This window comes from Echinops telfairi, unplaced genomic scaffold, assembly GCF_000313985.2.
Source record: "Echinops telfairi isolate 266 unplaced genomic scaffold, ASM31398v2 ScPeMD7_70;HRSCAF=299, whole genome shotgun sequence".
NCBI lineage: Eukaryota > Metazoa > Chordata > Mammalia > Afrosoricida > Tenrecidae > Echinops > Echinops telfairi.
In genome coordinates this window covers 66,857,576-66,869,749 of record NW_022103968.1, presented here as the reverse complement: position 1 = coordinate 66,869,749, position 12,174 = coordinate 66,857,576, and the positions used below count along the sequence as shown (strand labels likewise).

At 37.2% G+C, this 12,174-nt stretch overlaps 1 protein-coding gene across 1 annotated transcript in view; it reads right to left on the bottom strand.

Annotated features, from left to right (window-relative positions):
- ADK (adenosine kinase) overlaps positions 1–12,174 on the bottom strand; it is a 533,068-nt gene that overhangs the window by 152,297 nt on the left and 368,597 nt on the right. The window contains exon 8 of the mRNA XM_004701182.3: positions 2,489–2,524. Within this exon, the coding sequence (XP_004701239.1) occupies positions 2,489–2,524 (36 nt within the window). The remainder of the gene's footprint in view (positions 1–2,488; positions 2,525–12,174) is intronic.

Genomic DNA, 12,174 nt, shown 5'->3' with positions numbered 1-12,174 from the left:
TGTACCAGTGTACATCCTCTGGTCTAGCCAGACTTGCAAGGTAGAATTCGGATCATGATAGTGGGGAGAGGGGGAGGAAGGGGGCGAAGGAAGCATTTGAGAACTAGAGGAAAGTTGTTTCATCGGTACTATACTGCACCTGACTGGCTTGTCTCCTCCTCACCACCCTTCCGTAAGGTGATGTCCAGTGAGGCAGATTATCTTGAAACAGTTCTTTCATAAGATTACGAGTGTAGAATACTCACATTACATGCTCTTTATTTTCCTCTGTGAAGATGATGCTTCATAATTCTAGATATCAAGTTCTATGGCATAGATAACAGGTTCGTGTATTATTCTGTCACTTGATAATGAGTCACCTTTGATATATTTAAGTAACAGTTGCATCACAACTTCACAAAGAGCTCTGGTGATGCAGAGGTTACACATTGTGCTGTGAACTTCCAAGTCAACAATGGAAATCACTAGCCATTCCTCTGGAGAACGATGGGATTTTCTATACCCGTAAAGAGTTACAGTCACAGAAACCGGCGGGGAAGTTCTATCCTGTCCTAGAGGGTCGCTATGAGTTGGCATTGCCTTGCTGGCAGTTTATCACACTTCACACAATACTTTTATCTAAAGAGTTCAATATCAGTTTACTAATACTATCCAATCAATGGCTTGCTGATGAAGATCAGGGTTTTCAGGCTTCGTATGGATTGCAACTCAAGGTAAAGAACCCAAAATCTTCATAACTGGATCAATAAGTGACATCACAATAAATGGAGAAAGGATTGAAGTTGTCAAGGATTTCACCTTGCTTGGATCCACAATGCTCATGGAAGCAGGAGTCAAGAGATCAAATGACGTATTGCATTAGGTAAATCTGCTGCACAAGAATTCTTTAAAGTGCTGCAAAGCATGGATGTTACTTTGAGGATTAACGTATGCCTGACCCAAGGCACGGCATTTTCAATCACCTCAAATTCATGTGAAAGTTGGACATTGACTAAAGACCAAAGAAAAATTGATGCATTTGAACTAGTGTTGAAGAAGAATACCAAAAATACCACGGACTGGCAAAAGAACAAACACATCTAGCTGGGAAAAAGAACAGCCAGAATGTTCCTTAGAAGTAAGGATGGTGAAACGTCCTTTGTCTCCCATACTTTGGACATGTTATCAGGAGAGACCAGTCCTGAAGAGGACATTATGCCTGACAATGTGGAGGGCACTAGAGAGGAGAAAGGCTTTTGACAAGATGAATTGAAACAGTGGCTGCAACAATGGACTCAACCATAAGGACATTTGTGGAGGTGGCCCAGGGCTGAGTGGTGTTTCTGTTGTACTTAGGGTCCCTATGAGTCGGCGGGGGATGGTGCTGGTGAAAAAAACACAATTTTTTAAGGTGCCACACTGGTGGCCTAATGTGTTAAGCATTGGGCTGGTCAACTGTTTGAAACTACCAGCAGTTCTCAGGAGAAAGATCAGGCTTTCTACTTTCATAAAGATTTCCAGTTTCAGAAACCCACAGGAGTAGTTCTGCTCTGTCCTATAGGCTGGCTATAAGTTGGAATTAACTCAATGGCAGTGAGTTTAACACACACACACACACACACACACACACACACACACACACACACAACTGCCTTCCAATATGCCAAGATACTGTACAAGATGCAGCATATTCCATAGTGCAGGCTCAATAAATCTTACAGTCACAAATAAGTCATAAACTCAGTGTAGTCTATCAATTAACGTGAGTTTAGATTAAATTTAGTGTTTTATAATAATCCATTGGAAAAACTGTTGGAAGATGGATAGGTAAAAAAGACGGGGTTTTGAATCTCAACAGGATAAAGATTCAGGAAAATAGAATTAGGATCTGGAATTTAAAACCAATTATCAATATTTAGTTTCAGAAAATTTATGCATATCTAATGATATCTTAAGGGGATGGGGAAAGAATAAAAAAAACCGCCAAGCAGGAAGTTTTTATGACCATGATTTAAATGAATCAGTTCATACAACTGCTAAGTACAACCTTCTGGAAGTTAATTTGCATAATGATAATCTACATGTGGTAGGGTTGAAATTATTTAAACAACATTATATTTCACTATTTAGTCTTGCTCCACTACTGCTTTAGCAGTAAAGGCTTATGAAATGTAATGAGCTAATGAGGCAGCTTTTTAACTGAACAAACTGACAGGCCCCATATCTGCAGAGGCAGCTTGAAACCGTGCCCAACCTCTTGGCTTCCCAAGAGGCTTTTCAAAATTCAATAAATAACATCTGTAGGCGATGTTGGGTGCAGACCTAGCAGAGTGCGTCATAACACTATGCTGGCAGAACAAAGAAACCATGACGACTGCCAAGTTTCCATGGCAACCACTGCGAGGCTCTGAGAGTATAATAGCACATCAATCACTGTCCAAAAGAACTTCATTATCAGCAAGAAAAAACCTTTAGGATCTGTTTAGTGTGCAATTGTGGGTTAACTCACTTCAAAGCCTTGCTCTCTCCCAAAAGTGGCAGCTTCCTGAAATAAAAAAAGAACAAAAAAAAGAACAGTTAATTATAAAGTGCTAGGTAATGAAGAAATAAGCCATTTTAAAACGTACTCAAATAGTTGTATTTTTACACAATTATCTCAATATATCCACATAGTTCAACGTTCATTCTTACACTGAAAAGATCTGCTTTTCCCTTTGGCATTAAAACAAAAACCAGCATAATGTCAACACACTTCACAAGTTAAAGAGTTAAGAAGCTGTAGGTCATGTTTTTACTATAGCTGCCACAATGAGTTCAGGTGTTCTGACCCTGCCTGGCCAAGAAAGACAAAACAAAACCTCTCAGAAAGTTCTTTTTCAGAGAAGACTACCTGCTAATAACTGTATGGATATTGTGGGGCAAAAAACTCCATCAATTTGTGATTCCTATAATGAAATTTATTCATTCAAGGATCATCAATGGCTACTACATTCATGAGGTGAAAATATGATGGGAAACTGGTATTTCCATAGAATCAAAATATCAGATTATACACTGGTCACAATGTCAAAACCTAACTTTACAATGAAGGTCCAAGGGGCCATCATCTTAACCCAGTGATGAATCGTATCATTTAACACCGTTTAAAAGTGGTACTTCCCAACGAAGAGGTCTGAGGGGCCGACCCCAATCTGAACTACATGGACAGCACCCCCCCACCCTGCAGAATTCACTTCAAAGGACAGCACTGAAGCTACAGCTCAGGGAGAGGGACACAACTGATCAGAGGACACAGGAGCAAATGAAGAGGGAGGTATTGAGAGTGAAACACATCCTGGCCCAGCAAGCCCTGAGGACGATATTGCTGCTCACAGCAACCTGCTCAGAAAGGACCACAGGGCCAGCCCCACCACGAGACATGGTGTTCTATTAAACTGGTATTCCATGATGTCCCTCACTGACCCATAGTGCTACCGGGGAAAACACTGGAGACACAGTGTGGGAATTGCGCTTGACCTGACCCCACCACACTGAGGCGGAACACTAAGGGCGTGCAACAGAACAGCAAGGGGAACAGAGAAATGGGAGTCCCCAGTGAATAAAAGTAGACTTTGGGGCCAGTGCGTGGCACCCCATCGGACTAGACGGGAAAATACTCCTAAAGATCAACAAGCAATCCTTGAACTATTTACAGGCTTTTCTTTTTTGTTGTTGTTATTGTTTTCTTTAGTTTTTCTTTGCTCTGTCTTGTTTTCTGTGTAAGTCTATATAGATAGGATAGGGGGGGGGATAAACAATCTGGAGGAGAAAACAATGGGACCAATGGTTCTGGGAGGACATGGGAGAGGAGGAGGTGGGGGAAAGGAAGTGGTATTAACAAACCCAAGGATAAAGGAACAAGTGATCCAAAATCAATGGCAAGGAGGGTGTAAGAAGCCTGGTAAGGTTTGATTAAGGGCAATGTAACTGAGAGGAATTATTGAAACCCAAATGAAGGGTGAACATGATAGTGGGACAAGAGGAAAGTAAAAGGAAATAGAGCTAAGACGTAGGAGGAGGCAAAGGGCATTATATTTATATATGATGATGGGGAAATAGATCTACGTGCCTAGATTTATAGGTTTAGTATTAATGTAGCAGAAGGACATTGGGCCTCTACTCAAGTACTCCCTCAACGCAAGAACACTTTGTTCTATTAAACTGGCATTCCATGATGCTCACCTTCCCGACACAATCACTGAAGACAAAGCAGGTGCATAAGAAAATGTGGTGAAGATAGCTGATGGTGCCCGGCTATCAAAAGATATTACGCCTTGAGTCTTAAAGGCTTGAAGATAAACAAGTAGCCATCTAGCCCAGAAGCAACAAAGCCCACATGGAAGAAGCACATCAGCCTGTATGATCAGGAGGTGTTGACAGGATCAGGTATCAGGCACCAAAGAACAGAAAAAATCTTATCATTGTGAACGAGGGGGAGTGTGGAGTGGAGACCCAAAGCCCATCTGTAGGCAATTGGACATCCCCCTACAGAAGGGTTGCGGGGAGGAGACAAGCCAGTCAGGATGCAGTATAGCACTAATGAAACATATAACTTTCCTCTAGTTCTTTAATGCTCCCCCACTATCATGATCCCAATTCTATTTTAGAAATCCAGCTAGACTAGAGCATGTGCACTGGTACAGATAAGAACTGGAAACAAAAAAATCCAGGACAGATAAACCCCTTAGGATAAGGTGACCAGACGTCCCGCTTTTGGTGGGACAGTCCTGATTTTTGGAAAGAATGCACAACAAGCTAGGGAATGGTGGGAGAACGGGAAGGGAATATACGGTTTTCAGCTGCCATGTGGCTATTTCACCAGGATGAATTTTATATCGTTTTTGTTAATTTTATAATGTTAAATTTTAATAATAAATAATTGTTGAGAACTGGTTATCAAGAACTGCTTATCAAAGTTCTCATTGTTGATCAGTTGTTAGAATTCGACCACCATTATTTGGACTTAATGAACAATGTTATTTTTTGGCATTGGCAACAAGGAAAACATTTTGTAACTGTCTCTCAGACGATACATATCGTACTGCTACTGCGTGCTAGTGCTAGTTAAACAAGTAATGCCAACAAATCAGCTATTCAGATAATTTAGGTAAGTAATTTATTTATTTATTTCATAAATACATAAATTTTCTTGAATTCAGCAGATAGTACTAGAATGATGTGCAAAAATCATTCGATCATATTACTCAAGATTTCCCATATAGTAATATTTCAAAAAATGATCTTTTTAATAAGATATCATTATTAAAAATATATATTGATAAGGAAAAGGTTAAATCTTGGGCATCAGCAAAAATCACAATAGAGAACAAATGGTTAGAAATATTTCATCATTTTGAAACAAACCATGTTCCATACAATAATGCACTTAAAATTGTGGAATACGCGCTATCCTTACCAGGAACTAATGCTGCGACTGAATGCGTTTTTTCTATAGTAAATAAAGTGTGGACATCAGAAAACTCCCAATTAAGTGTTAAGACTTTGAAAGCCATTTTATGTGTGAAATATAATTTAACAAATTCTTGTGGAAAATTTCATGACCTTTTAAACGACAACAGTCTACTAAAAAAATTCACTCAAATGAGAAATATGCCAAAGAATAAAATAATACTATACATAATTTTTAATGTATTATATTTGTAAATTGTACTTATGTTGAAATTAAAAAATATATTACAAAAAATATATATATTACAATACTATTTTTGCGTTCTATGAACATTTTTGTTGCTCCATATAGACCAAATTTTTAATTAAGAACACCCCTCCGCCCTTGTCAATGGTGTCCCGCTTTACCAATGTTAAAATCTGGTCACCTTACCTTAGGACCAAAATGAGAGTAGTGATACCAGGAGGGCAAGGGAAAGGTGGGGGGAGAGAGGTGGAACAGATCACAATGATCTACATAAAACCTCCTCCTTGGGGGATGGACAACAGAAAAGTGGGTGAAGGATGACATTGGTAAGGGTTTGTTAAGGAGGGAGAGTGGAGGAGGGAGGGGTAAAATGAGGAGCTGATACTAAGGGCTCAAGTAGAAAGAAAATGTTTTGAGAATGATGATGGCAACAAAAGTACAAATGTGCTTGACACAGTGGGATGTATGTACAGATTGTGATAAAAGTTGTATGTGCCCCCAATAAAAAATGATTAAAAAAACAAATAAAAACAAAACAAACAAAGAAACAACAAAAAAGTGGTACTTCCGAATATGTGCTTTCTACTATGGTGTAGAAAGTGTTCTGGTCAAAAGTTTTAAATAGATTAATCATACTTTCAGATCAATAACATGTAGTTCACAGGAAATACATGGGGAAAGAGAAACAATGATACATTGAGGAAGCAGTTGGACAAATACTAAATATTTTATAGAATAAATAGCTTGGCTTTTTCAGTAAGTTAAAGTCATGATAAATTAGGGGAGGAGAAGTAACTAAAAGCCATGTCTAAACCTTAAATGGAATTCTTTTTTGGGCAAAAAGTCATAAAAAATACTTTGGTGGTCAATTTGAAATTATTCTTTGTGAGATATGGGAATTAGATAATTAAGGAATTATCAGCATCATTAGGTATAAGGAAAGTGTTTATTTTTTACAGATGTATTTAGAGATGAAATATGATACATGTAATTTACTTTGAAATACTTCAGCAGATGAATCAATTGAAGTAAAAATAACTAAATGTTAACAATTGTTAAATCTGGATGTATGTAATATGTGAGTGTTCAGTATTTCAACTTTTTTGAAATCTTCAAAATTGTCAAAAAACAAAGAAAACCCAAATCCATCCCCGTTTCATATGATGTGAGGTTAGTTTATATTTAGTTTAATGTTAAAATAAATATATTTTTAAAAATTAAAGCACAAGTTCCTCTAGATCAGTGGTTCTCAACCTGTGGGTCGCGACCCATTTGGGAGTTGAGCAACCCTTTCACAGGGGTCACCACGTTCATAACAGTAGCAAAATTCATTATGAAGTATCAAAGAAAATAATTTTATGATTGGGGGTCACCACAACATGAGGAACTGTATTAAAGGTCGAGAATCACTGCTCTAGATATTAAAAGGGTACAATCTTTAAAAGATTATTACATACTCTAATGCCATTACAACAAGTTCGCAAATGACAAAAACACATCTATGTAAGCAAATCCTTTGATTCTTTTCTGCATATATTTCTAATTTTAAGATTTAGGGGGGGAAAAGATGGAAAACGCAAAAGCAATATTACTTTCAACTCCACTTCTCTATTAAAAATGAAAAACAAAAACCAGACGATTGTTAAGAACCTCTACTCTTAACTTACATTCCTCCAAAATTATCTTTGCCAAGAGATATTAATAGAAAGATGGGATTTGAGCTTGAGATGTGAGCAGAGCCAGCTCAGCTAAATAGACTGTGATAGCAAACCTTGTAAGGCAAAAAGTTCAGTCAGTGTCTTGAACACAAATTTGGGTATGAAATACATGTTAGGGTCACACTGGAAAAAGATGCATGTATACACTTATGGTCCACTATACTTACATGAGAGAGTTAGAGAACCATTTTGAGAATTTTAAAAAGTTGGAATGGATAGTTATAGCTAAACACTGATGTTAACAGAAAATTATAAACTCCAAAGTACCACTCTTTAGGTTGTGCACGAGAGAAACAGAGGCAGGTTAGGCTAGCCTTAGTTGATGTAGAACACACGCAGAAAACACACTGAATTACGATCTAGACAATTGGCAAAAGCAAGATTAACCTCTTTGACAATTTACATACAATATTATGGTAGAATTTTGTACATTATAAATAATATTTATTAGCCCAAATGTCAAAGAAAACAGTATTTCAAAAGATATCAATGTGGTTTTTAAGCTGTCACATAATGAAAATGCTACCTGGAAGCTATGAAAGACAACTGAAAAACTCTGTTAAAACTACTTATTTATAAGAAACTTTATCTGTGTCATGAAAGAACCATAACAGAGTATAAAACAAATGATAACTCCATAGGACTAAAATTGTACTAAAATATATATACTGATTGAATTATACATGGTAGTGAAATTACTTAATAAATTTTTTTACTGACATATAATTCACATACACTCTTCAATAGCTTACTCTCATTAAAGAGTTATGCAATCATCATCACAATTAATTTTTGAACATGTTCTTCTTTCTTGTATTGTTACTAGCTCCCAATTTTCCCCATCTCCCTTCCCATAACTCCAAGAAATGATTAATCTAGTTCCTGTCTCCATAGATTTACCTATCCCAGATTTTATATAAACCAAAACAAAAAACTTCAAGCAAACAAACAATTTTTTTAAAGACCCAACAACAATAACAAAATAAAACAAAACGGAAAAACTTCAGTTTAAAGGATAACAGAGAATAATGAAAACTAGAACACATTTATAATAGGTCAAGAGGGAGATCAAATAATAAGGTGTTAAATTTTACCCTAACTACATCTGCATTCGTCCACTTTCCAGTGCACGCTAACAGAAAGCCTATTCATATCCCTGGTTGGATTTCTCAGCAGAAACTACATGGGCACGGGCACAATGCAGTAATATTTCAAATAAATTACTTTTTAATGTCCAATTTTGTTCATACAAATGTAATGAGAAACTAACAGAGATCGGTTATGGTAAAATGAAACCGACTAATTTCAAGAAGACACATTTCTTACATGTGTATATATGTCAAACGATTGTTTCTTAAGGAAATTGGACCTTACGACACTTCCACATCTGTAAGTGATTTTAAGCACCAACATCTTTCTTACTGAGGAAAGAGCTGTTTAAGAAAACCCAACTAAATCTTCTAAGGCTGCCTTCACCCAGGTCTGCAGAAAGGTGCCCTAACACCAGGAGAGTTAAACACTTGTTCTGTGGCTTAAAATGATCTTATCTCTTAACTTCCTCCTACCTTCCTTTGATCTTGGAGTGGTACCCCAGTCACTCCATGATGGCACCTGGCTCACATCATGGCAGACTTTTGTACCACTAACCTCTGATCTGAAGGTGTTTGTAGATAGTGAAGGAACAGCATTTATTTTTCCCTCTCAGCAAAACAAACAAATAAACAAAACAACATAGGGCAATGGTTTGATTCAGTACGCATTTCAAGCAGAGTTTAAATAAATAGCACGGAAGAACAGAAAGAAAGGGCATTAGACCAAAAGGCGGGCTGAAAGAATGGGCATGGACGGTGGGCTGAAGAGTACGGTAGGTTCCAGATATCAAGAGTAATTCCAAGTGAACCGATCACACAGAATTGAAAAGGACTTTTTAGTGTGCCTTCCCAGTGGAAGTGAGAGAAGAAAACAAGCAAATCTCCATCTGTGCTGCCCCAGGGCGCCTCATACTGAGTTTCACAAATCTAATGAAGCAGTCAGGTTAAACCCCAAACTCAGACTGGATGTGACATGTGGAGAACAGTTGGGCTAGAATAGAGAAGTAGGGCGGTTCCTAATGCAGGTGATTATCCATGCGATAATCATTATATTTACAGGCTTTCCATTTCAGATCTGACATAAAAAATCACAAAGGAGGATGGATTAAGGAAATAAACAACCACCACAGAGGCTTTACACTGTTCCCCTGAGAGTGTAGCACTTTCATTCATGCATGACAAGCAACAAAATCAAAACCAAGAGGCCAGGAAAGAGGATTTCTGAGAAAGCTGGATTTCACATTCATGTTTCTTTCCATTTTGATAACTTTCGCTATTATTTCCTTTCTCAGGCAGGTTACATTTTCAGTATCAGTTCCTATTGTTGCATTTGCCATAATACAGTATCATTTTTGGTTTACAAGGAATGATACACACATAATGTCTTTTATAACCAGAGAGCCATTTTTGCCCTTCCTGGAATTGAGTGTTGTGAATAAAAGGACATACAATTAAAGTCCTAAGACTTTCCTGTATACGGTGCCATTTAGGGTTTCAAGTAGGCCGACTGGTCCACCCACCAGGATGCTGGTGAAACAACCACCAAGTATGGTTTTTGAATAGAGGTTAAGAAGGGAAAGATGAGCATTCATGGTTAAGGAAAACTATGGAATATTTATGTCAAGAGCTATTTAAAGAATGTAGCAAGCCACTATTAAAAACACAATCCTCAGATTAGACCTAAAAGGAAAGGGAAACATAAGTGTATGCTGGTGTGTGGAAAACACAATTTCCTTTATAGTCAATTGGAGAGAAGATAATTTCCTCTGCATTATGTCAGATAATACCCATTTTTATTCATAAAGTAGATTTATTTGTCATCGATACCAAACAATTAAAACCATAATTTATCCATATTCTTATTCCAGTTCTAATTATTTAGAAACATATACTATAGAAATACAATTGATGTCTGGATCTTGACCTTACAACCCGAGATTTTAAGAATTATTATTGGGAAGTTAGCAAATGCCCAACACTTCAGAGGAAGCTTAAGGATATTACTACCAGTGTAGTCATAGCTCATAACCCTTGCCCTGCACACCGAGGCACTGAACCCATTAGAACTTATTATCTACTTGCTATGTTAGCACCGTGCTTTTTTGATCTAAGATACAGTTATTCAGAAACTTCATATATGGAGACAAAAAGGAACCCCCCAAAAATAATACCTAACTGTCCACAGGCTGATTCTCATTCACCCAATGTTAAGGAGCAGAAGATTCTACATAGTATAGTGCTGCAATCTTACAATCTCCGTTCAAGTCCTGAGAGTTCAGAGATTTGGGAAATCAAGTGGAAAATGGATGCACCATTGACATTTATAGGTGACCCTCACCCATTTGATTCTTTTTATTCTGGTGATTTCCCCTCCGTTATGGATAGGAAAGGCTGATATAGATACAGATGACAAAGATATTTAGTGCCAGTATGTTCACTCATCAGAGTTAAACATTTACCTATATTATCTCATTTATTCCTTAAAATACCTCTCATGCCACAGAGTAAATTCTGACTGATAACGAAGCTGGAAGACAGAATGGAGCTGCCCAGTGGGTTTCCCAGGCTGTTTATCTTTACAGAAGTAGAATGCGCCATCTTTCTCCCAGAGGGGCTGGTAGGTTTAGAAGTACTGGCTTTGTGTTTCTCTCTTGAAAGCATAATCCAACATGCACCAGTGCTTTCTTCACAATCAACAAACCACCCATTTCATATATGAGTAATTGAAGGCTTAGAGAGGTTAAATAACATGATTAAGCTTAGAAAATTTATCACTCAGATAATATTAACAAAAACTCAAAGCAAGTGTTAACCACAGATCTATCACAGGGTGAGAAAATTCTGGAAGGATAATTTAGATATGTGCTATCTAAATGGTTTTATATAGCTGTTTAGGGTTAATCGCATCTTCAACACATACTAATTAACAGGGAGATAGCCTTTGCCCAGGATTTGTTATATTTCACATTGTTTGCCTTTCTCCATTCTGATGTAACGGTTAACTTGGTGTTAGAATTCTTTGGTGGGAAAAATGTCGAAATTAAAGTCTACCACAACTACCCAGTCTACATTAACTATGACAGTCATAACATACAACATGTCAAATTATGCTGTAATTTAGTGATACAAAACTACTTGCTGTTTCTTTTCATAACATATAACATAGACTTTATAATATTTCCTCATACTATTCTTCAGATTACAACCTTTTCTTTGTCACTTACAAAATCATTTTTTACTTACTTAGGAGACCACATCAATATTAACTTATTTTTTGGATTGAGCAACAGAACTGTATGGGAAGGGAAGGGATATATTGGAATGAGTAAGGTAAGTCAATAAAAATATTGTTCAAAACAGAAATGTGGGTGAAGGGGCAGTATAAGATAAGAAATAACAATATATAATTGATCAAGGATACAGGAGGGGGGAAGGCTGGGAAGGGGGGGGGAATGAAGCTCAAGCAGAAAATGTCTTGAAATGATGATGGCAACATATGTACAAATATGCTTGATAAAATTGATATGTGGAATGTTATAAGAGCTATAAGAGCCTTCAATAAAATGATGGGAAAAATATTATTGAAATAAAAAATTAAATAATGCCAGCTCAGCCCACTAATACCGTGTTTCTCTAAAAGTAAGACATGCCCCCAAAATAAGACCTACTTACAGTTTTGCCTCGCTGAAAT